General features: G+C 37.6%; 2 protein-coding genes and 1 long non-coding RNA gene across 4 annotated transcripts; 1 reads left to right on the plus strand and 2 right to left on the minus strand.

Moving 5' to 3' along the window:
- Positions 1 to 2,128: 2,128 nt before the first annotated feature.
- Positions 2,129 to 16,753, minus strand: lmo4a (LIM domain only 4a; the record flags this gene model as incomplete). Of its 2 annotated transcripts, XM_082170438.1 has the most annotated exons (5): positions 16,377 to 16,749; positions 10,591 to 10,836; positions 5,244 to 5,340; positions 3,149 to 3,307; positions 2,129 to 3,000 (listed from the first exon to the last, which is right to left on the minus strand). In XM_082170438.1, the coding sequence occupies exons 2-5, from the start codon at positions 10,827 to 10,829 to the stop codon at positions 2,992 to 2,994; spliced, it is 504 nt and encodes a 167-aa protein (XP_082026564.1). In that variant the 5' UTR covers positions 10,830 to 10,836; positions 16,377 to 16,749. The 2 variants fall into 2 exon arrangements, with proteins under 2 accessions (XP_082026564.1, XP_082026565.1); XM_082170439.1 differs by lacking the exon at positions 2,129 to 3,000 and having other exon boundaries at positions 3,143 to 3,307; positions 16,377 to 16,753.
- LOC309499291 lies at positions 10,845 to 22,315 on the plus strand. Its single transcript, XR_014206202.1, has 4 exons — positions 10,845 to 14,574; positions 21,223 to 21,406; positions 21,809 to 22,049; positions 22,182 to 22,315. It is a non-coding gene; the product is annotated as an uncharacterized lncRNA (long non-coding RNA).
- ccn1l1 (cellular communication network factor 1, like 1) lies at positions 20,426 to 25,510 on the minus strand. Its single transcript, XM_082170437.1, has 6 exons — positions 25,430 to 25,510; positions 24,020 to 24,127; positions 23,203 to 23,416; positions 22,173 to 22,523; positions 21,825 to 22,027; positions 20,426 to 21,501 (listed from the first exon to the last, which is right to left on the minus strand). The coding sequence occupies exons 2-6, from the start codon at positions 24,125 to 24,127 to the stop codon at positions 21,190 to 21,192; spliced, it is 1,188 nt and encodes a 395-aa protein (XP_082026563.1). The 5' UTR covers positions 25,430 to 25,510; the 3' UTR covers positions 20,426 to 21,189.
- Positions 25,511 to 26,409: the final 899 nt, after the last annotated feature.

Here is a 26,409-nt window from a genome sequence, read left to right on the forward strand (position 1 = left end):
ACTAGGCAGATGTATTCATTCAAAGCGACTTAAATTGCATTCAAGGTATTCATTTATATTAGTTAATTCAGTTTTGAGCTTTATTATTATTATTATTTGTATATTTTTATAGAATAAACTGCACAAGGAACGATACATGATCCATTGTTATAGTCTTTATGTTGTAGGTTATCACAATGTGGTCGACCCATTGACCTGTAGTAGCAGTACTAGCCTATTGGCGTGATTTGGTAGTTGTGTTGAGGAGTAATGTAGAAATCTACGGTCTGTGCATCCCTCACTGTCTGATAAAAAAATATCCCTTCTTCATCTGTTCTGCTTCTTCCCCATCTTCACACAACGTGAGGTGAGGAAACAATGTAATTACACCAATTTGCATGTGTTAATTGGATTAATTAGAGAATTGAAGAAAGAAGGGGGAAAACTGCGTGCATGTCCTCAGACAAGGGCTTCTTTAAATCAGTACACTTAAAAATAAAGTTTCTCCTTCCTTTACAAGTTGGCAAAACCTTGTGGTAGAGCTCTGATTTGAGAAACCGTTAATTGGCTTTTGAACATGTCAGACTAATTAGAAATGCACAGTTGAAGCATGATCGGTTTGAATGCAAAGAGCTACTCGAATGGCCATGGGAGTTCTTAGTGAATCTCAAAAAATAAAATAACCCCTCCTCTCGCTTAACAAGATTAGGAGATAATTGCAATTAGGATAATTTGCATAGGTTAATGAATTTTTTTCTAACTTTCCTTAACGATCTCAGGCCACAGAATATTTATGGATCACTGAATCTTAAGTACAGTATATGGACCCAATACTATAAGCTTACACCATAATGCATTTACCACAAAGCAGCTTTCATTTCAAGATGGTTTTTTTTCTGATTTATGTGATCAAAGTTTTTTTTTCTTTACTTTTTGATGCTACTGACCCCCAAATATGATCCTAATGCGAGGGACTTACATTAAAACATACAGCTGCATATATTTTATAATGTACAAAGGACCACTTATTCTGTAAAAAATAAATAAATAAATATATAAATATATATATATATATATATATATATATATATATATAAAAATATATATATAAAAAGATACAAATTTTACATATAATAAAGTTTATATTCAACATAAAAATAAAATAAAAAGGTTTTTTTTTTTCACAATGATTTTATTCTGTTGAAAAAAAATTATAAAAGTGTTTTGCACTGTGACGACATTAAAAAATAACATCTGGCTGTCCCCAATACATATCTATTTAAAAGTAATAAACATTTCATAATATAAAGGGAAATACACTGAACATTTTTCAGTATGATCTAACTGAATGCTTCAATGTGAAAAGTCACAGCTGGCTTTTACACCCCCTACCCAACACATACACACCCACCAACGGCCATAATGAGGTATGCTTGGCTTCTATTTTTCTTATAAGAAACACTAGGGAAAGGAATTTTTTTTTATTAATCGTAAAAGTAAATTGGAAAGGAACACCTTGTGAGTGCAGGCTGTAGTTGGTTGAAAAAAAGAGAGATGGGTTTAATTAGCTAATTAAATAAACAAGATATTGGGGAGTTTAATGCCAAAAAGCAATTACCAGAAATGTCATAATGAGAAAACTTCTCATACCTCTGCAAATCTGATCAGAAAAAGGCAGATTTAGAAGTAAATTAAATCTTGAGAGGACGGCCAGATGAAAGGGCGTAATGTTTATTTCTGTAGCGACGTTCACAAAGATGCACAAGACCTCCTTTTAGCAAGACCCACGGATTGAAATCACGGCAAGAGAAAGAGAAAGTGCCAACTCAAATGCCTTTCATTACTCTCTGTAATGATGCAGACGCAAGAGTTTGTGTTGAAATCTGGAGGGTAATGATCCATGTTTTTGGCCAGGGACAATTGGAGAGCCGTCTCGACATCTAGTGAGTGTCCAACACACCAAGCCAAAACCATCAAATGTTGATGTACACTGAGCAGAGATGTCAAGACAGCATTTTTGATGGTTATAGTTATTTAATTAAGTACTTTTTTTTTTCCTTTTACAGATATCTTATTTTTTAATGTTTCCTCTATTTAAACTGAGGACACAAGGAAACAGGTCAACCATTGAACACGATACAACAGCACATGAAATATACACAATTTTACTCTCAATCTCCCTCACTCTCACAACAAATGTCTTGGCAGACACTGAATAACAGTCTCTCTTAGAGAATATGCATACAGACATATAATTTATTCTACCAAACCATTGGGGGGGACATGCCGTTTCATCTGGAGACTACGACCCTTTCAAAAAGAGCGCTTTATAACGTCAAACTTGAGTAGACGTAACAATACATGTTCACGTATCTGTACTGTGCATGTGTATGATTACTTGCTAATAGGAAGTTAATGACAAAGGAGGGAAAACTGGACAAAAAAAAATGTTTTAGGCACCAAAGACGACAGAACATTTTCAAAAAAGAAAGATAAAACTTGGCTTGTAAACAAAAGACAACCACCACTGCAACAAAATGGTCATTTTTAACAGTCTTTTTATATATGGATGTCGTTTTATGGACAAGAAGTGATATCAATCATCATCCATAGAGCCCCACAGTCCAAAATGCCAGGTAACGTCCACAACATTCCTTGAGAAACTTCTCAAAGGGGAACAAAATCATGTTGAGCATCACCCCAGCATTATAGAGCTGCCCTTTTATGGAGTCTAAGGCTTTCAGGGTCAGGCTATCCCAGCCATAACCAGACAGACCACATATGAGTGCACATGATCATTTTTAGCTTCTGTGTCTTTCTTCGACTTGATTACGTTTCCCTCGATGGGGTGATTGTCTCGCAAGTGACTCACAGTACTTGCGTTGTTCTGAATCCTTCTAAGGTGGCTGAATGCACAAAAGTGGCGTGGACATTCACAATGATAGATTGGAGGGAAGAGGTGAGGAAAAATATGAAGAAAAGGCACACCGCAAATTATCCATCCATGTTTCCTCAGCAAACCTGTGTGTCAAAAGAACCAAGTAGCCAATCAGTTTGTTTTCCAACTAGGAAGAATAATGCAATCTAGTCATCTCTCTCATTTTTTAAACATGTTTTTCTATCTTCTGGTACCAGAAACGTACATTTACAAAATGTGTTTTCATCATACCTTTTGGTCGGGTAGGAGGGTGTTGCTCTGCAGGGGTGTCAGGTGACTACTGAGCAAAGCTCCACCTGGCCGGTCATGCTCACAAAAGATGGTGCCATTGACGTAGTGAAATCGGTCACCAGGCACCAAGCGATTTCGACATGTGGCACAAGTGAAACACTGTGGAAGAGAAAAAAACATGCAACATTTTTTTTTTTTTACTGGCACTCTGGCGTCTCTTAATAAAACAAGTCAATTTTACCACAAAAAAAAGTATTAAGTCGAGTGAAACGGAAGTTCCATAATGTGACATACATCTGAGTGAAATTATATATATATATAAAATATAAATGAAATTCCGACGGACTACATCCGCCATGTTGTCATTGTCATGTGACCTACAGCGTCAGTTGCGTCGCTTCACCTCCATTCACAAATCCTCTCCTGTGGCCTCATGGGATAGTAAAGTGTCTATCGAATGCTCGAATTCAAAATCTTGGTGGAAGTAGTAGGTCATCCGGGTACTTTTTGCCTACTTTTTATGAATACTATGAATTCGGACATACTACTCTGCTCATATACTGTTTTTCGTCTACTATATAGCATGGAAGTAGGCCTATTTTGACACAGCGACTGTGAATTTTCATTATCTCATTTTAAATAGACTGAAATTGAACCACCAATATGAGGGGGGAAAAGTCCTATAAATCAACAGTAGTTTTCCACTACTGATAGAAATAGGGAAATGAGCGAGACCAGAGTACCTACACATATGGTACATTTGCATTGTTTGAAAAAAATCTATTACACTCCAAGCTCACATTTCTTCAGACACTCACAAATTAGAAATTTTGTCAGGATGTAGTTACCCAATTTTGAAAACTTATGCAAACAAGGACCACTGGGAAACCAAACCGAACCACTCAGCTTAATCAGGGAATGGTTTCCTTTTCCAATCAAATATTATTAAGACAGGTTGACACCTACACCACTATAATTAAGGAGGAATGTGTGGCGCAGTTGGGAAAATGGTTAGTTGATGAGTTTCGGCAGGCGTCTCTTGAGACTATCCTGCTATCCGTGTTCAGTAAAAGCGAGACTTCAGCTGACAATTCAAAGAGAAACATATTTCCCCAAAAATAGACTACTTTAGGTCTTTACAGATGTTTCCATTCCAACCAAATAATGAAAAGCATAAACACATGTTAATTCAATAATGCCTCTAATTCTTACTCTAGAGATATGGATGTGTGGATCCAAGTCATTGTTTTGCAAGAATTATGCATTTCAGTCTTTCAACTTCCAGTCTTGAGGGAGTTGCAATACAATACTCGAAAAGAAATAACATTTCATAAATCTAACTATTAAACATTGTCTCAAGCTTATGTTGAGCAATTCCTGCTGGGAATTAGGTAATTGCAATGTACAAAACAAATTCCCTTATGTTTGGGACTGGTTCGGAAATTGTAACCATTCAAGTGTACAAGGATGTTGCATAAGTAATTCTGCAAACGTTGATTTTTTTTTCTTCCCCATACTGGAAGGTGTCTAGGCATCAGCTAGTCTGATAAAAAATTAGCAGGTTTAATCATATATTTAACAAGTCTGTAAAAAGAGTTAAGTCTGATGACTATTGTAAATAATTTAAATTAGAGTCTATGACAAATTACTACCCATCCGTACATTGGCGTGCATACAGATTGCCATCAGCCGATAATCACCACTAAACACTTGAAGCTCTGACTGCTCGCAGTAATTAATATATATATATATATATATACACACAATCAACGGAGTACCACTTCAGTGTATAATGAAATTTATTTGACCATTTTTATATTCTGATTTAGTAATTTTTTGTTCGTTTTTTTTTTGTTACAAACACGATTTTGCATACATTACTTAGAATTCAAACAAAGTTAAGAGAACTAAACTAACATTTTGTTCTTGGATATATTGAAAGTATGGTAAAGTTTGGCATGTCACCAGCAGATCAAGTTATATTTTGTTTAAAAATGAGGAGCTCATAATTTTTATTTTTTTATTTAAATAAATGAAACCTGCACAGATGAATCAGATAAAGATGAGCATTTGCTGACAACAGACTATGGCTCACCTTTAGATGGTAGACGTTACCCTGGGCCCTCATCACCATCTCGCTGGCAGGGATAGACTGTCCACATGCACTGCAGGCTCCACTGTGACCAAACAACCTGCACAGTGGGGGGAAAACAGCAATTAATACTAACAAGAATATTTTAAAAGAATGACAAGAGATCAGCTGAAACCAAGTCAACATTGATACATTTTAACATCCAAAATACATGTTTCTTTAATTGACATTCTCACTTGAGGGATAAAAACTGTTTACCATATTGCAAAATGACACAAACCACCCTGAAAATAAAACTTCTAGAAGTTCTTAATTCACTTCTTTTCATTCCACACATGGGGAAATTCACTTTCACGCCCATAGCTTGAAGTTTGAGTGCTTTGCAATGTGTGTGTTTGTGTGTGCGTGGCTTGGATGGCAGGGCACCAAAGCCCCTATAGTCCTTAGACTGCAGCCTATCAGCTAATCTGGAGAGGCAGTGTAATTGGTGGCAATGGGTGGGGGGTGGCTATAGGAGCCTCTGATCCACCCTTGGCTCCTAATTAGGGTGCACTTGATTACTCTGCTGCCTGTGCTTGAGGTTGTTATGGGCAATTTTAGGAGAACACTCAAATGAGTTCAAGTCGTGCTCTTGATGAGCTAAAAGAAAAAGAAAAAAAAAGGCATCCACACACACACACACACACACACACACACACACGGTCGTAGAGATAAAACCCAGATGCACACAAACAACACGCAACATACAAGCATTCCACTCGCACACATACAACTTGTTTTCATTCAGAACACCTGGAGCCACCATGTCACAGTCATGTTTCAGTAGGAAACATTTCTTCCGCTCCCTCTCAGGGGTCTTTATTGTGACGGTAACCAGACCAGTTTGGCAGCTAATTCTCACCACCTCACTTTCTCCTCTTCCCCCTACCCTCTCTCTCAACCCCTCCTCCGCTATCACTGTCCCAGCTCTGACTGCTCGCAGTAATGAATTTTTGATCTTAATCCAAACAGTAATTTAATAAGAGACAGCAGAAAGGAGCTCTGTTCTCCCTAATTAATGCACCCTACTTTTATCAGACCTCAGGCTCCATGCGGTGTCATTTGGTAATGAAGCTCTGCCCTTTTGATTAGCTGTATTATACATATTTAATACACTGCAGATTGAGTACACCTTACATTCACTATTAAAGGGAATATCCACAAGACCACTCTTGACACTTATAACATGCTTGCTGAATTATAGTGCTGTAAGAGATGTCCTTTGCAAGGGAAAAAAAAGTATTTTCTTTCTCACTTGAGTTGTTAACCCAAACTTGTCATGAAACAAGTACTGATAGGTTGTGAGTCATTGTGCAGTAACTCAATAAAGGAGACCTTAACTGGTGAAAAATTATATAAAATAGGCATAATATACACTATATTGAATTAATATAATCAATAATATAATAATATTTTTTTTATTATTATTATTATTATTATTCACCAGTTCAGTCAGTCCCACATCAAACTATTTTTCATATTATATAGCCTAGGTATAATAATAATAATAATATGAATATGAATACTACATCAACTAATAATAATAATAATAAATCTAAATGCACATCAAATTATTAATTAATAATATTAATAATAATAATAATAGATAGGAATCTAATCTACAATTATAATTAATTATATAAAATTAGATTTTATATTATTTTTAATCCGAGTCAGTCCCATGCACGTTCAAACCCATTTATATTATATAGGTATATTAATAAAGTAATGTGCATCAATAATAATATGAATACATTAATAAATCTGAATGAATAATTATCATTATTTCATATCAGTATAAAATACATATCAAATACATTAATATAAAATAATAGGTAATGTTAATCAATTACATTAATATACATAATACATTTAAAAATAGTAAATGTGGGAGCAATTCAAAATAATTTAAAAACAAAAAATACTGTTTGTCAATTGCTATAAGAATCAACTATGACAGATATTTTGCATTAGTGATATTGGTTTCAAATATGGCAGGACTGCACGGTTTCTTTTTGATTTTGGGGTCAGAGAGATTGTTTGACTTTTGAGCAGGCATCTCTGGCACTTCTACAGCAATCACGGGCAAAAAAAAAAAAAAAAAAAAAAAACACATCTGCATGGCAATGCCAAATAGTCAGGCATCCCTGGTTGAGGTCCAAACAAACCAGAGTGGGTCTAACAGGCAACAATGCCGTGCCGTCATGGGCCACTGCATCACTGCACACATCCAAACACACAGAGGTCAATTTCAAAGCCTCAGCGATTATAAACCAATCTAATCTCCTCACCTCTGGAGCCTTCAGCTCAAAATATACAAGGGAATAGAGGGCAAATTCAATCAAAGAGTTATGTAATCTAATCATCATATAGCACATATGCAATCATAGACCTCAGCTAAAACTGCCATAAAAATAAACGATCAATTGTTAGGGTTTGCAAATCAAGGTTACGGTTGTTTTGCAGACTAGTCCAAATTCATGAAAAAAATGACAATTCTGCGTAGAGTTCTAATTTGATCACTGACTGTGTGGTTAAACAATACAGCTTGAATCTAAAGCAGTGTACAGCACATGAAAAACATGTGGGGAGTCTTGGCTGCTCCAGATGCCATGTTACATGCACCCACACACTTCCTGTCATAATTGGGGATTTTTTTTTCTTGCCTGTTACAGTTCACGCAGTTGCCACAGAAAAGATGTCTAAAATAAGCATGACAGACGCTGCATTAAAAATCTGAAAATGATTTTCACAAATGGATGAATGAACATGTTTACTCATTTAAATGTGTGTTAAACTTTACATTTTGATCTTGGACAAAAGTATTAAACAATAAATAGAAAAACCTTGCACAGCCAAAAGTTGCACAAGATAACTAACATCATAAAAAGAAAAAAAATGGCTGTTTGATTATGCATGAAGTGGTAGCAAGATATGGTAGTGTGGAGGGTTTTATTGGTTTTCTTGTGTTTAAATATGAAGCACAAAGTCTGTGGAAGCCCTTCTAAATATCCTGAGCTTTCAGACCATTCACCTGAACTTAGTTTTCAACAGTTCAGACTGTCAGTCCAAATCCGATTTTTGTGTATATTCGATTGAAATCCGATCAGATTTAGCAAGTGTGAATGGCAAAAAAATCATGTGAAATGCGATTTTTACAAATCAGGTTTAAGCTACATTTATATGTGGTTTGAAATCCTATTCAGTCGGCGCCAATGGCCTCGTGGTCAGTGCGCCGACATGTAGCGCCTTTGCGCTTGGGCGGCCCGAGTTCGAGTCCCGGCTCGTGGACCTTTCCCGATCCCATCCCCTGTCTCTCTCCCACCTCGTTTCCTGTCATCTCTCTACTGTCCTGTCACAATAAAAGGAAAATCACCCCAAATAAAACAATATACAAAAAAAAAGAAAAAAAAGAAATCCTATTCAAATAGCATTTCTTGAAATCCGTTTCTGTCTGCTCTGATCGGATTTCGTGTGGTTTATGTGACTTTCTCACGCCACGTAAAACGTAAACGTCAGACGCTGTTATTGGAAACATTCTGAAAGTCGCTGCAGAAACAAGGTTGTGTTGTTTTAAAGTGCCGGACTTGCAGAAAATGGCAATATATCAGAGACAGGTTTTGAAACCGGCAGAGACGAAAGCACGGAATAAAGCCACTCATACTAGCCTCCTACGGTTCTGCCGCTGCCTCAGAAGACAGTAGTCCAGCGCGGCGGCCACACATTGTCATGTTGTAAAGAAAACAACATCTCTATTGCAAACCCCTTCATGTTACGGTTGTTGTTGTTTTTGGCGTATACCTACCAACGCAACTCCATTGCCATAGAAACCAGTGCAGATATTCCAGAAAACAAAAGAGTGGCATGGACATACAAATTGGATCTGAACTAGGGATGCACCGATCTACATTTTTTCACTTCCGATCCGATCCCGATACCTGAATTTGGATATCGGCCGATACCGATACTATTCCGATACCAGAGTTGTGTTTGCTTTAATATTATTATTATCATTTTTGTTTATTTTATTTGACGCTGAAATAAACTTCTCTCAACAGGCAAGTAAGTTATGATATGTAACGTTACGTATGTATGCATGTATGTCCCAAAAGGCAACTTGAGGTAAGTAACGTTATAAAGTCAGAAAACGAAGTCAGAAAAACAGGAAATCCTGTTAACAGTAAAACGAATCCCATTCTGAAAACAAATATGCAACTGTAAGGGTTTCAAATTGATTGTCATGTCAATATTTATTACATTCCCAAAATGTCAAATACTTGAGTCTTGAAATATAAGAAAAGTGCAAGTGTAAACATCTTACACACACACTATCTGAAGGGTGATCCTCGCTCCGATGCGGTAACTCTCTCGATGAATACTTGATCAACATCAGCATTTTGCAAACAGACTAGCGGATTTTGCCTCAGACGCGAGACAATTTCGCTTCAAACTTTTGCTTTTTACGCGCGTCAATTTTTCTCTGGACGCGCGAATGGATTCAAAATATTCAAGCGGCCAAATAGACGCGGTAGACGCGAATTTGACGCGCTATTCGCGTTTGGTGTGAACGCACAGTAACGTGGTGCTTTTTTAAATGTCTGATTGCGTTCGTTGTGTTGTACGACGCGAGGCGAGGGAGCTTCAAGGAGCTCTGAATTACGGCTTTGCAAACATTGCATTTCGCTGTCTTGCTCTGCGGTGTTTCCAGTTTTAAGTATTTGCACACAGCCGACGTTGTTGGCTAGCCGCAAACTGCGGAATGGATTTCCTGAGCGGGGGCGTGTCTCATAACTCTGTGTCTCATTGAGCCACGCCTCCGTTCAGTAAATCCATTCCGCAGGTTGCAGCCAGCTAGCAGACTGGCCCGCGGGAATCACGCACACATGACTCATGGATATCGGATATCTCCGCAGGTTGGATCGGGAAAAACCGATACGTGAATTACGCTGGTATCGGTCCCGATACTGGATCGGATCGGCCCCATCCCTAATCTGAACAGTTCCTTTTACACAATGTGGACAGTCAATTTTAGATCAGATTCCAATCGGATACACAACTAATCGGATTTGGACTGACAGTGTGAACGTAGCCTTGAAGCACTACTAAATCTGGAAAGGAGATATGGATATGTCAACTGATATAAAACAACGATCAAGTTCACAAATCAATGACATTTTGTTGATTTGTTTCCAGTCCTCCTCATCTAACACAATACGACTGATGCCGTGACCAGGAACATCATTTATTTGGTCTCATTCAACATTTCTATCTCAGTCCCACCAAATCCCTGACTGCCCATTTCATTTAGTACCTGATGTAATCGTTCCTGCAGAGGATCATTCCTCCTTTGCTGAAGCAGGTGCTGCCGATCTCTCCCAGTTGAGCCTGGCAGCAGGAACACTTAAGGCAGCGCGTGTGCCAGTACCGATCCATGGAGAAGAGCAGGAAGCGATCCGAGATCCGACCTCCGCATCCTGCACAGGAGCGCACTGCCCCACCACTACCTCCTGTTACCGCCACGGCGGTGGATTCCACACGGCTGTTCACCATCGCCTGCCTGCGGGACAAGCGGAGAAGCTCATAAATCAGCATATCTGGCCTGTGTTATCCAGACGCCAGAGAGTTCCACCAGTATCAGAAGATCAGCCATTAGATATGTTCCCACAAACCTCTTCAAACAAATCACCATAATACATTAATTCTTATGATCCTAAGAAAACATCATAGCAGAATAATGGGACAGATATATTTCTTGCCTTATTGCTGATTTAATTTTCAACATCCCCATCCCATAAAACTGACTGACCAATTGGGAGTATAATAAGGAAAAATTACAGTATTTTCCTACAATTTATTACAGAAAATAACAGCAAACCGGGCCAGGAAAATGACTGATGTAGCAGTACAGTATCCTCTGGAAGATTTACAGATTAAGTGTAATAGGATATGTTTACAGTACTCTGCTGGTGCTTAGGTTCCTAAAATGCACTGCAAGTTGAATACATAATGTGGTTGCATAATGTTTATTATTTCTATGTGTCTGTGCTCACCTTAAGGTTCTTGCTTTGTAAAGTTCAGGGTTTTATCACATCTAAAATTCTTTGTTGTTTATATCACCATTCTTTTGTATTCTGAGTGAGGAATATTCATACTCAAAATTATGCCTGAGTAGCAACCAGTCAGCTCACAACAACAGTATTGCAAGCCCTCAACAGCAGAGATCTTTTAAAGCATTGAGATATTATAAATGTTCCATTTTTTTTAAGTTACAATTACATACAGTATAAGGGCCAATTATGGTGTTTAGCATATTTTTGTAACATTTTTATACTGGCTAAGAGCAAATTAATTAAGTAAATAAGGTTTCTAGGAAACAATCATAACTGTGACTTCACTATTTACTATAAATTTATCCAACAATGCAGAGCAATTAGCCTAGAGAAAAAATGTGGTTGGCTATAGCAGAACTGTAAACGGTTAATGAAACAGAGAATGAAACTTTGCTCAATGTAGGCCAATATGTCTTGGCAGAGTTTCACCAATGAAGAGGTACACAAGTCTGTCTAGAAAACAACCTGCTCTTGCACGAGAACCAGGTGCTTCTAAAATGACTGCATAATGGACAGAGTCATATAGACACTGCTAAACAACCGAGCCCCATAATATTATAATGTGATGTGATATTTTATTAACAATAGTTAGTTAACATTATGAACAACACGTCATATCGGTTTTTATAATTAAATGCATTCAAAATGTGTTTGTACAAACATAATGATGTTAGTTGAAGTACCTCAAGAAAGTTAGTTTAAAAAAAAAAAGTGCACAAATTTATAGTGCAATGTTATTGCCACGGAACTAAAATAAATCTCATGCTGCAGGCAATTCTATGGAAATGATGTAGTCCACAGATTTTTATATCTGCCTTAACATTATCAGTTTACATCTACAGCTCATTTCCAGAACTTTCATTGCAAATATGAGTGGAGATCAAACCCAGCTGGAGGCAGTGCAGCTTTCAAATGGCAGTAACTGAAACCATAAGGACCATAAGTAAAGTCTGTTCCCTTTCAGAATACGTTATCTCAAGAGTGTGAATGCTGATCCGACAACAGGGGTCATATCAGTATGGCATCTCCAAATGAGAGCACTAATCTAGAAATCTAGCTATCCTTATCCGAGATATGAGACTTTACATTAACATCACCTTGATTTACCACAGTTCACGGTTCTCACAGTACCATGTAAACAAAAATAATTCAGAGGCGTAACTCCAACAACTTTTCCCAAGATTTTTAATATGTCCTAGTTTGCAGTTGGAATGCCTTGCGGTAAACAGCCTTCAACCGACACGAGAACTCAATCACAACACCAACCACTGTTAATGATGTTTTCCTAATGAAAGTGCAGCTGACTTGTCATTCCCTGTCTGATGATTTTAGTTTGAGTATGTTTTCACTTATGTCGAGTGTATTCCCTTGATGAGTTACTGTTCACCAGCCGTTTCCCTGCGAGCAAGCAAACTATTCCCTCTCTCAATAAACAGCCTTATGCAGTTCCAGAAGGATGAATTCAGTCTAACCACCAACCATCCTCACCACACACACACACACTAGTACAGTTTTAGTATGTCTAGCTACAGGCCAACATATTACCTTTTCTAACATTATATAAAATAAACACGAAGATTGTGGTTTGAGAAGGTCAGACCGTCCAACTAAGCAAGAGACATTCAGACTCGAGGCACCATACATATACTCAGCCTCAGACACATTAGGAAATGCTTGCACATTTTATTTTTAAAAATAACTTTGTATCTCTACATTGTTTTCTGAACAGACACAAAGCAAGCTTCTATGCTGCATTTGGAAAACCTCAGCAAAATCCTGTGAGGACCAGTCGGTGCAGTTTTCTCCTTTTGGAGAGGCTGCAGCAATGTGAGGAAGAGGCTTTGGACATCTGGCTGAGGCTATATCACTTGTTATTTCCTCCCTCTGTTGTTCTAAAGGAGAGGTCAGTCGGCAGCACACTGGAGACGGAGGCCAGGTTAGAGGTCACAACTGAGCCCTGTTGATTGGTAGGGTCGACCAAGGGTCAAAAGAGGAGAGGAAAGCAACAGGAAGGATCTTTGTGCTTTGCTCCAAAGGAGTGGGAATGCTTTCCTCAGGTCCTATCTGTCTTCCCAGCCTTGTGCCGGACATAAGATATCAACCGCCACGTGCTTTCCCACAAACAGGAGCCTGAACAGTGCCAAAGTGTACTATAGGCTCTCCTAAGGGGACAGTTCCCCCAAAAATGAAAATTCTGTCATCACTTACTCACCCTTGTGTCATCTGTGAGACACACAAAAATAGGGCATATTAGGAAAAAATTCATAGTGTTATTTTCTTCTGTCCATATTTTTAAAATAGCTTAATTTTTTTTTAATAATGTTACTGAAAGAGTAAGTCATAGCCTACAGGTTTGGAACGACATGAGGGTGAGTAAATTATGACAATTTTCATTTTGGGGGGGAACTATCCCATTAAACTTTGGATGACACAGGGAATGAAACATGTTTTTGGTAAAGCACCTTGCACAGTTTAGGCAGTAGTGGATCATGAAACAGATCTTTCAACATGAAAATGGAGAAATCCTAAAGCTAAGAATTAGCAATCTGCAGAAAAATAGTGGTTTACATTCCCTCACCTTACCTGATAAAAGTGGCCAAACAGGTCCAACATAACACTCAGAGAGATGTACAAGCATTTCCCCTACAAACAGAGTGACATCCCGAAACTGACATGAACATACATGCCTGAATTCTTATTGGAGAATTTGCCAGGCACCAGTTTAAACCAATTTCCGACACCCTTGGCTCTAATCTTTTCATTGTCATGTCAAAGTTGGCCATTTTGTAAGCCTTACACAAACTATGAGCCTGATATCTTATTAAATGCATTGGGACCAGCTGTACGAGATTATAAACCTGAACCAAAAGTAAATTTATTCAGCGCTTCTACACAAACAGATTTTGCCTCAGGACCTTTTCTCCATAACTGACACCAGTAACAAGCACCATACATTGTCTTTCCCGCACACCTGCAGAATTGCCGTTGCAAAGCAGGTTGCCAAATAACTTTGCAACAGTTAATTTCATGAAAATGCAAATCCCCCATTTTTTAATTATCCTTTTCCTGCAGACCTGAGAGCTAGAGAGACAATGCTGTTGAATGGGACCCTGGAGGAATATCACACGCTTTGAGGCTTGGCTGTTTCAATACTGAACAATTACATTATCCCTCTAATAACTTAGGTAAGTTAATCCTTCACTGGAAACGTTTGGCGACAACCTTTCTTAAGCTATGAGGCTTAATGTAGTTTCTTATCACAGGGTAGCAGGAGTCGTGACGCTATAGGCCGATATCTTTGGCAGTCTGCATTGTGACCAATTCCATAACTTACTTAGAAGGCTAGCAAAATATGGCATACATAGAGGAGTGGAAAGTTTGTTTAAAGGTCGCTGCTAATTTAAAACAGGCAAATCTGGGCATATAGGTGATTTGTAGATACTATAAACGTGCAGATTATGAGATAAACGAGTGGAGAATGTCTAAAAGCTCTACAGACCCACGTTAACTATATATATATTTTTTTTTTTCTTTTTTTAACTTATTAAAGAGGGTCGTCTTTGTAAAGTATATCTTAAACACGGTTAATGGAGCAACATTAGATTAATAAAACATACATACAAATAAAAAGCTTGTAGGCTACCTCAAGGTCTTCAAGTCGAGAATTCATCCTGTTTTCCCAAACGCATGAATAAACTGAACCTATTCAACCAAGTCACTGCTAGTTTGGAAGTGAGGAGCTAACGTTACTTTGGAAACAGACCAAACTCTTCTTTCTCTCTCGTTATTTAAACGCTGTCATCAGAAAGGTCAGCGAGGGGGAGGCTCGTTCAGTTCCACTCGACTAACGGGCTGATTGATGAAATAAGAGGCAAAAACAGAAGCTAATGAAGAGAAACACAATACCGTCGCTGTCCGAGCGCAGACTGATGGATTGGTGTCGGCTTGACGGAGCAAATGATGGGTCTACACTATTAGACAAATCACATCATCAATTACTAGCCTAATGGTGTAGAAGTCTTAAGAACACACTATTATGTTTATGGTTGTGCCACAACTTTTCCTTTAGTGGGGCTGAACGTCTGTTGAAAACTAACCGCACGGTCTCCATAGAAACTCACTAACGCGAGAACGCCCGTATCATTTCGCCTTTTGAATACAATTTCACTTGTAAATGTGAATTTTGTGTGTCAAAACACGTCGGTTAGGAGAACAAATAACTGCGCACAAACCCAGTGCGAGTCGGTGATAATTAAAATAAATGAGCGTAACACCATAAGATCTAAAAATAGTAGCGAGTCCAGTAAGCAAATGACCAAACCCTGGTTGGCACCACCGCAGATTAGCAGTATATCCTTCTCTTTTAATAATGCGCTCTGGGGCCATATAACTACACGCTTCGCCGTTTCATTAAAACGGGTCTCTTTTTAATTAACACTCCGCGCACAACTCCCCATTGTGCACAATTCTCCGCTCCAGTGACAGCGCACATAAAGCCTGCGTCTCAAAACCTAATGTGCTGCCTACCTAGACAGCATTTTACCTAGACACCAACTCAGCCCAGATGTCTAGGTTGGCAGCTCACTGTGATTTGTGATACAGCCATTGAGTGAGAGTTATTGCACGGGGAGGTAGCAGCCAAGACGCACCAATGTAAAGTTTATGCATAATTGAAATAATTTTTTTTTTTTAAATAACACATAATTATATAACTCTAAATTGATCTATAACTCAGCTGGTAAAGTATGACACTTGCAACGCTGTTGACATCAAAATGTAGAGTAAATTGCTTTGGTGTCTGCTAAATTACACAGAAACTAACTAAAGTTGTGATGAAATACAACAAAATGACATCTTATGATCAAAAGTTGTGATGTGCGTGATCAGAACGGACTGGAGACTGTTAAAACAGACTCTCTAACCCTACAAGTTCACAATCTGTTTAACTAACGTTAAGTGGTTAAATGTGTATTAGATTTTTGCTCACCGTAATTTGTACGTAGTCTGAAAAGAAGTCAAAGGTGGTGGAATATCTCTCAAAGTTATTGCGCGGTATTAAGCAGTGAGAGAGTGGCTGTCCTTGTGTTTTGCTTTCGTCCACCCAAAAATCGTTGAAGAAAATGCTCTTTTGATAATCCGAGCGTCGCGTGTTTCAACAAACTTCAGAATCGTCCCTGTGGTTAGAAGCGCTCCGCCACAACCGTCACATTCATGTTAATGCTGAGCTATCGCACATGATCCTGCACGTGGCGCTTTCTTAAAACTAGTATTTATAATAACTCGCTTTCTTAGTCCCTTAAACCTCCTATGAGATGCAAAGTCTTATTTCTGGCGCCAGTTTACGCTGAAAATACTAATGAACGAACAGGGAGAAATTTTTAAAGTCACTCCTCTGGTGACGTGCCATAGGTGCTACCCCCGCAGCCAATAAACGGCGAGGGGGCGTGGCATTTGACAGAATGATGGATGGCTGTTTGGGCAACTTCAGATTATTTGAAACTAATTTAAATTGCCTATAATCACCACGGCTGAGTTATGCTGAAAGGATTTAAAAGCCGTCTTTATCCACAACATTTAAACCTGCTGCAATTTACATTAGTTGTGCTCATTATTCACCTATGCGCTTACACAAATGGACAGTCTACACAGCATCAATCTATAAATAAACCGACAATAGATGCAAAAACACAGTCCAAATAACAGATGTGCTCACGCGAGAGGAAAGCAGGCATCTGTTAAATTGAACACTACCACGTGCTCTCACCTTATATTTGTTGCGTCTCTCGGCGCGATCGAAGCTGCGAACATCTGGCCAAGATGGAAAGCCAATTACCTCTGGCGCCGTAAATCTTTATTTAACCAATGCAATACTGTCCAATTTACCTTGATTTACCATTACAGGCTTAAATGAACTAGCCTTGGCCTCTCTCTTACAGGCAGTGCTAACACTAAGAAATGTTGTGGCTTATGATGTCAACTACTAAACACACCCGCGAGGCAGTACAAATCTCTAAACTGTTAATGGCAATGCATAATATGACAACTGTAGCCGAACACAGTCTTATAAATAACTTTGTTGTCTGTTCTCCAACTACTCTGTTAATTATTTAAGAGATGCACAGAGCTGCCCTTATACAATGAAGCAAGGATGCCCTGCTATAGGCCTATTGTATAAAATTGAGTGTTGCATTTTAAACCTGGCCTATATTATGCAGAACCATTAAATAATAATTGATGTAGTGTACCATTAAATGATCATTGTGAAAAAAAAAAAAAAAAAAGTTTCTTTTTCGTGTAGTAAGGACAATGAAACATTTAGCCAAATGTAACTTCTCCTGTGCTTTGGTTGAATTTAATGTTGTACTTTTTTGTTTTTACAAAAAATAATTTGAGATCAAACAATAATTGATTGACCGTCTGACATTAAAAGAAATCAAAATGAGAATTTAGGGTACGCTACATTTATTCAGACAGAAAATGTTAAATGTAAAAGGCCCTATGCAAAGTTCACAAACAACACATTATTTTTTCTCAAATCAGAGCCAAAATAACTTTTTAAGAAAATATTCACATAGGAGATGTACACATTCATTCTCATGTCATGCTTGCTAGTCAAAGCAGTGGGGCCAAGTATTTAAAGGGATAGTTCACCCAAAAAAATTGATTTTGTTATTATTTAGCCTACTCACCCTTATGTTGTTCCAAACCTGTATGAGTTTCTTTATTTTGTTGAACACAAAAGAAGATATTTTGAAGAATGTTGGTAACCAGACAGTCGACGGCACCCATAGTATTATTTTTTTCCTACTATGGAAGTCAATAGGTGCCGTCAACTGTCTGGTTACCAACATTCTTCAAAATATCTTCTTTTGTGTTCAGAAGAAGAAAGAAACTCATACAGGTTTGGAACAATTTGAGGGTGAGGAGTAAGTAATGACATTTATTTTTTTATTTTTGGGTGAACTATCCCTTTAATAGAAGAGTTAGCGATTCCTGCTCCGGAAATAAGGGTCTGGCGGCATCTAGTGGAGGATTGTATGAGCTATTTGGTTTGCATGTGAGGCTAGAACTAGAAGCAGCAGCAAAAATAAATGAACAGAAAACAACATTAGTAAGTTTGGACAATGATTATTTTCACACTGTAAAATTAGAATACACTAAATTAAGCTCTCTACTTTTGTATTTGCAATGTGAAACACTGATATAATTTATCCTGTTAGTATCATAAGATACAATTAATTAAATTTGAGGGGTCAAAGATGGGTCATAGAAGGATCTACCGGCTCTATTCTGATGTAAGGCAATGTCATTTGTTTAAAAAAGGAGCAGTAGTGTGATTCTATTCAAATCCAGGCTCTGCATACAAAGACTTTAAAGCAAGCAGCTCTTAGACACACACACTCTGCCTTGGGGATCACCTGAGCAGACTGGTCTTTGATGAGACACTGTGGAGTCCCTTGCAACTCTTACAAAGGTAAATGTATCCACCCCTCCTTCCCCCCAACCCCCTGGTACCAATCTCCCTGGTGTCCCCATTGTTTCATAGAAACTCAACACTTTGCATGAGATAGAGAAAGGAAATAGACCAACAGAAGCCCAAGAAAGATGAACAGAGCACAGCAGTGCGGGTGAGAAAATATCTAAGACAAGGAGGGAAAGAGATAAAGAGGATGACAGGACGAGAGAGAAAAAAGAATACAATTGGAAAATCAGAGGACACTGGGGCACCAGTTGTCATTGTGGAAATTCTTTTGATGCTCCTATGCTTAGAATATATTTGAATGGATATCTATAAAAAAAAAAGTAAGAAAGAAAACTAAATATACTCATATGCTGCAATAATTTTTTTTTTTAAAAAAGCCTTTTTTAGCTCCGAAGTGTTTTCAACAACAGGGATTTTGGCATCTTCTACAGTCTGTTGGCTATAAAATGGGTTAGATTATGAAATTAGACAAGAAGGTTAAATTATGTAATGGTCAGTATCTTGAATTGTTCTTATTTAATCAAAGAAATATGATGGAAATAATCTACATCTGTCATTGTTAGGGGAGGGGGGGAATTCCATATCATGCCCATTCATAAGTCAAACCAATCAGATACAAATATTCATGTTCCACTGGAATGGTGAAGAATAGTTTGTTATACACAACAGTATAATATTGTACCATTCGAACTCGATTCTAATCACACAATAAAATGGAGCTTTAGCCATGTTTTATACAATGCAAGGATATAGGAGTTTCCACTGTAATAAATATGTTTTTTTGTTTCTAATTCTGAGGGGTCATTGAACCAATAGAGGGCGCTAATGTGCACATTTAACCTGGAACTATTGAATATAGATACAGAATTATGAAACATCTGTATTTATCTATCTCCCCCGTTTTATTTATTTGCGTTATTTAAATAAAGAAATCACTTGCAGAAACTTTTTTAAATAGCACTTTTTTTGTTGAAAAAAAAGAGCACTTAAGTCTGGATTTAACTACACAAAGCATACCTTTGGAAGACTGTGCACTCAATCACATTTAATTGTTGTTGTTGTGTCACACAACACACGGACAAAACATGCTGACTAATCAAAGAGTGACAAATGTTTAGTGTGTGTGGCTCAAATGTTCTGTACTGTGAGATTGTTCAGTCATCGCATATTTCATCCTGCACATTCTCAACACATTAAGACATTTCTTGTTCACTCGTCATGGCGTGCTGAAAGTCTCAGCTGTCTGTGAGAGAGAGAGAGAGAGAGAGAGAGAGAGAGAGAGAGAGAGAGAGAGAGAGAGAGAGAGAGAGAGAGAGAGAGAGAGAGAGAGAGAGAGAGAGAGAGAGAGAGAGAGAAACTGAGGGAGAGTAATATAATAGTGGCAACCCAAAAGTCCTTTATAAATATTGATCTGGCCGGTGCTTTCCTATGATGATTAAATAACACCAAAACAGCATAATTATTATTGCATTATTATTATTGCCCTGTGTGTGCTCTAATCTATTCTATTCACTGTTATTTTTTCAGTGTTTGCCATACACAAAGCCAAAACATAAATTGTAATACATTTTATTTTACAAAATGAAACTACTAAAATATGCATAAAATGACTTTGCTCCATATTTGTTATTTGCCATTCACCTCAAAAAATTGAAGTTTGAATATGACACTTCAGAATTGAAGTCTGTTAAATATTATAAAACAAAAACAAACATTTTAGATATGTACAGTAGTACTGAAACATATTTACACTATATACAGTAAAAAAAGGGGCTATGAATATTAAATGATAGAGTAAAATGGTAAACATTTGAATGTGTGTGTGGGGATGGGGAATCCTGGTGAAGCCTACATTATGGGGACAAAATGTCCCCACAAAGATGGCAATATCTGAAATCTTTGTCCTTTTGTGGGGCCATTTTTTGGTCCCCATGAGAAAAACAGCTAAGAAATCATATTAAGTGATGTTTTTTTTAAATGTAAAAATGCAGATCGTTTCCTTTGATGGGTAGGTTTAGGATTAGTGTAAGGGGATCGAATATGCAGTTTGTATAGTATAAAATCATTACATATATGGAAAGTTCCCATGAAACATGGAGACGTGTGTGTGTGTAACAAGCTTTACAGTCATAATTTACCTCTTACTTACATATAATGACCATATATCCCCTGTATATAAACAGGGGATAACAAAACAGCAATCTTATTTATAAATTATATACATATTATTGATATATTGAGAATATTGTTGGATGCTGAGCTAAATGTTTCCATAGAAATGTGAGAAAATGCTTTTGAACTTGTTCTTGAGATAATGTCAGTGTGTGTATGTGTGAATGTCGTTTGGCAGATTGAGGAACTCTGCTTGTGATGACAGGCCTTCTCGGCCGTTTCTTTGACTGCAGCTGCAGCGCTGTATCCACATGACGTTACGGGTAAAGTCGTCTCGTTCTGGCTCAGGACAGTGAAAGTGCAGACGGACCGTACGCGTCACAGAGGGAACACAGAAGCGACCATCAGAGCAGGATCCACATGTACGTGGCCGGTAACGGCGAGCAGTGAAGCATCCAGCAAATTCGATCTGCAAGGGTTTCTGTGGTCGTGTGGTCCTCTGACACTTCTTTCCTTTCTGAGTAAAGGAAAAAAGAGGAAGAGAGAGAAGACATTTAGATATGGCTGTAATGTAAATCTAACATTACAAATTACAAATCTAGCAGAAATCAAAATATTAAAATTATTAGTAGTAGTAGTAAAATTAAAATTATATAAAATTATAAGAACATAAGCAGATGTATATATATATGAAATTTGTATTTTTTAAATAATTTTATATTGTAATATTATATTATATTGTTATATTACATATTATTTATTACTTAGTAGTTCCAGATCCTTTTTATACTTTTATATATTATATAATTTATGTCATTTTGCAGATCCGACTACACTTACCTTCTGTGATGGTGCAAGGTTGATGCCACACTCTCGTATCTGACAGAGCCTAGTTTCGCTGACGAGCCGACATTCAGGATTACTATTGGTTACACGGCTGGACACGCCTATCCCACAGGTGGTTGAGCACGGGGACCAATCAGTGACCTGCAGTAAGCAGGTGGATGGAAGGATGGCATGGGACTTAGAGGATGAAATCCACTCTAAAAAAAAAAGCAACAGAGGGTAAAATATAAATATGTTGATAACCATGAATAATAACCAGTGTTTATAACCATGAATCATTTTTTTCACCCCTGTTGTTTATGTAATTTGTTTTTTATCAGTTTATAACTGTTATTCATCTACCTTGATAAGGGGCTCCTGCACTACTGTCCCAAGAAGTAGATGGAGGTACTACAAGTAACTCATTGCCTGTGAGGTAAGTGTGCTTTTGTGGATGTGCATCAGGCAACGGATCCACTTCAGCAATGCGATTGTCATCATCACACACCCACTCCTGGCAGCAGCGGCCAGGCAGTTTGGTGAGGCGGCGGCGGGAACAGGGCCAGTCGGGTAGAGAAATGCGGTGTGGGCACAGTGGGATGCAGCCGACTACTCCATCAACACACGTGCACTGATGCTCGCAAGTTGGCTGAAAGTCCTCGCCGTGCTGATAGACCCGTCCATCCAGCTCACATGGGCGACCTTGAGCCTCAGCTACATGTCAGAAATAACAATAATATTGCTTGATTAACATGACAATGATGAGTGCCATATTCCTCTTTAATAAATGTTCCTGTTTATTTTTATACAATAATGGATTCATAAATCATCTAAAACCAGCCTAAAATGGTATGCTGTTTCTCCCAGCCTGGTCTGGTTTTAGGGGTTTATGGGTCATTTTCAGCTTGGCCAGGCTAGGGGACCAGTTTAAACCAGCTAAGACCAGTAAACCAGTTTAGGCTCTTTTAAGAATTTTTTTTTTTTTTCAGTACAATGTAAAAAAAATATATATATATAAAAAAAAATTTAAATTCAAAATCTAAATCTTAAATATTACTATACTGTAATATAAGATCCAAATATTAAGTCAGTGTTATTTTTGTATATTTACATACTATTATAGTATTTATTTATATTTTGAATTTGAATATTTTATAGTAATATTTTTATTAGCATTTATTTGTAATTTTTTTTAGCTTTCATTTATTTCATTATTATGTTTTTGTTTTAGTAATTTAAGTACATCAGCTTAAACATATTTAATTCTTTTTTTTTTTTTTTTTACCTGTACCTTTTTCATCTAACTTTTCATTTTTTTTAAGCTTTATTTCAAATAGTTAAAAAACATAGTTATCAATCACAATACTATCTAAGATTTCCTTGTTCCTCTTACCTCTACACAAGCCTTTGTCGGGGTCTCCTTGGGCCCCTAGGTGGCAGCGCAGTCCTTTGATGTGGTCGCAGGGCTCAGTAGGGCTGCAGTCTTGGTTAAACTGCCTGGCACAGACCCGACAGCACCCACATGGGTCAAGAACCGAACTGATACCAGCAGGACACGAGGGGGGCGATGAGGGACAAGAGCATTTCAGTGGACAGACACCCTGCACCTAAGAAAGCACAGAAGGAAACAAGAACAGATTTTAGAAAACACTAGCTTTTATGAGATGTTTTCCCCTCTTCCATTCCATAAATCAAGAGATAATAAGTTGCTTTCACTTAAGAATTTAAGGAAGAATGCTATAGTTATGCAATGAAGCAGATGGTTTATTGCAGTATCTTCTTTAACCACCACAAAGTCATTACAAATTCATGCTGCCTCTATATTAGATCACATACAAGAATAATACTCGCTCTGTGAGCAAAAACCTGATGCAAATCAGGCAAAAAAAAAAAAGTGACTTTTGGTGCCCTGTAACTCCCTATACTAAAATGCTTAAGAAACAGAATGCTTTTATCTGCAACCGAAAACTGACATTGTGATTAAAAAGTGCTAATTAATTCAGTTTTTTTTAATTAAGTATTTAAAAAATATATATATATATATATCTGATCTAAAATCAGTTTATGGAAAAGCAGTAACACTTATTTTTTAATGTACTCTTAAAGGTAAAGTCATAATTATATTATTAAAGGCAACCTGGATGTCAGATAGTGAGCATATAATGGTACACTCTCAGGTTCAAACCATCAAACAGAGCACAAAAACTCACCTCCACAGCGGCCCATGACAGCAGCACCAGTGTGAAAAAATGTCCTTGCCTTAGTATGCTCCTTAGAGGTGACATGGTTTTATCCAAAATGTTTGCGTTCCTCTGCATCTGTCAGTTCAAAAAGAATTTAGTTGGTTGGCAATCTACACTCACCCCTTAAAGTCTGTTTAAGAATGACTAAATATATAAAACTGTAAAGCTCTGCTCCACTCGATTCCCTTAGTGACTGCCACTTTTATAGACAGCTTGGCACAGCCCCCTCTGACATCACTCACACACACACACACACACACACACACACACACACACACACACACACACACACACACACACACACACACACACACACAGAAAGAGAGAGAGAGAGAGAGAGATCTGACAGGCCAATTTAGACATACACACAAAAAGATATACATCGGAAATGTTTTGGTGCATATTGCACCTTTATTAATGGTTAGAATGAAATCTTTAGGTGGTTCTATATCTTCTTTTAGCATTTCTATACTTTTGGCAAATAAAAACTGCACTCTTAGAAAAGTTTCTACATAGGACTTTTCCCATCATGGGATCATTTTATGAATGTAGTTTTAGTGAATTAATTTTGATTCAATTCATTTTAAATGTTATGAATGAAACAGTTTGTAAACATACTAGGGAAAAAATAAATAACCTTTTAAACATGAAAGTATCATTTAAAGGATTAGTTCACTTCGAAATGAAAATTCTGTCATCATTTCTTCACCCTCAAGTTGTTTCAAACCTGTATGAATTTCTTTTTTCTGCTGAAGACTGTCGGTAACCAAACAGTTGATGGGCCCCATTGACTTACATAGTATTTTTATTTGTCCTACTATGGAAGTCAATGGAGTACATCTACTGTCTGGTTACCGACAGTCTTCAAGATATCTTCCTTTGTGTTAAGCAGAAGAAAGACATTCATACAGGTTTGAAACAACTTGAGGGTGAGTAAATGATGACAGAATTTTCATTTTGAAGTGAACTATTCCTTTAAGACATATCTCCTTATATAGAACCTTTTAGGCATAAAGGTTTTGTTTTAATTGAGTCTAGGATTCTATATAGAACCCATTGAACTTTTTCTCTAAAAGTGTAGAGGAGGAGAAACTACAAAAAAATATTGAAAGGTGTTTGTGTCTGATTTCAGGAACTAATGGGCTGTTATGAAATACAGGAAAGGTAGTCTAGCACATTTTGGTAAGAGGCAGTAAGACACACACACACACACACACACACACACACACACACACACACACACACACACACACACACACACACACACACACACACACACACACACACACACACACACACACACACACACACACTGCAATCCCTCTCACCTCCCCTGCAAACAGCACAGACAGTATGTCAGACGGCACTTGCTCTCACCACAGTGGCGGCGAGACATCACACACACATGGCACATAGCTGCCGGCCCGCTCAGTGACGTACTGCATCCACTCACAAAATCTGAGTAAGAGAGGAAAATCATTTGAGTAGGCGTTGTGGAAATATCACTGTGTGGAGCTTTTCATTCATTTCTTTTGAGGAGAAGAGAGCAGCTGGAATGACATTCCCATGATGATGCACTGATGTGACATCTACTGGGTCAGAGGTGAAGTCTGATGGAGATTAGTCACTGCGTATGCAGCAAACGGATGTAATGACTGATAATAGAGCCATACCGCATGAATTTAAACAAGTGCAATGAGACACTGAACAGGTGAATCTTAGTTAGGACACATAATGTAAGGACATATTTGTGGCACCATGACGCAAATGCTTGAACTTTATACGCAATTAATTATGAGACCAACAAATGGTTAGAAAACCATTTAAGGAACTTTAAAATTAATATTGGTCACACCCAATCTTGAGGGCTTTTGAGATTTCCTATGCTAATAACATAATAGTTCTGTGGTAGATGGCATGTATACATTTAATAAATCCATGGCACGTGTTCTTCTCTTAAAGGGATAGTTCACTCAAAAATAATGTTTTGGACCCCATTTAGGCTACTTTTATTGTATTGACAGTTCAAACACTTCAAAATATCTTCTTTTGTGTTTCTTAGAGGAAAGAAAGTAAAATAAGTTTGGAATGATGTGAATGCGAGTCAATTATGATTTTCATTTTTAGGTGATCTATCCCTTCAGCTGTTCTTTGGTGGAAATGACATTTTAAATGATCCCTTTAATATTTTTAGATTTGTCTCATTCTCTGGTCCAATGCAAGTCAATGATAAAGTGCTTTACTCAAATTAACGTGAGAATAAGTAAGTTCACATACAGACATAAAAATATATTTACAAAGAGTGCAAATACACTCTTAACAATAAAACTTATTTACTAGCATGGTTCCATGGAGAA

Source organism: Leuciscus leuciscus (genome assembly GCF_965113295.1).
Source record: "Leuciscus leuciscus genome assembly, chromosome: 5".
NCBI lineage: Eukaryota > Metazoa > Chordata > Actinopteri > Cypriniformes > Leuciscidae > Leuciscus > Leuciscus leuciscus.

What these genes read in the sequence shown, in the direction of transcription:
- ccn1l1 (XM_082170437.1), bottom strand. Translation starts at nt 24,127, where the DNA reads ATGCAGAGGAACGCAAACATTTTGGATAAAACCATGTCACCTCTAAGG. An exon ending in TGTCATGGGCCGCTGTGGAG is followed by an intron (nt 23,417 to 24,019) that starts GTGAGTTTTTGT and finishes GTGCTTTCTTAG; the next exon opens with GTGCAGGGTGTCTGTCCACT. An exon ending in ACCTTGCACCATCACAGAAG is followed by an intron (nt 21,502 to 21,824) that starts GTAAGTGTAGTC and finishes TCCTTTACTCAG; the next exon opens with AAAGGAAAGAAGTGTCAGAG.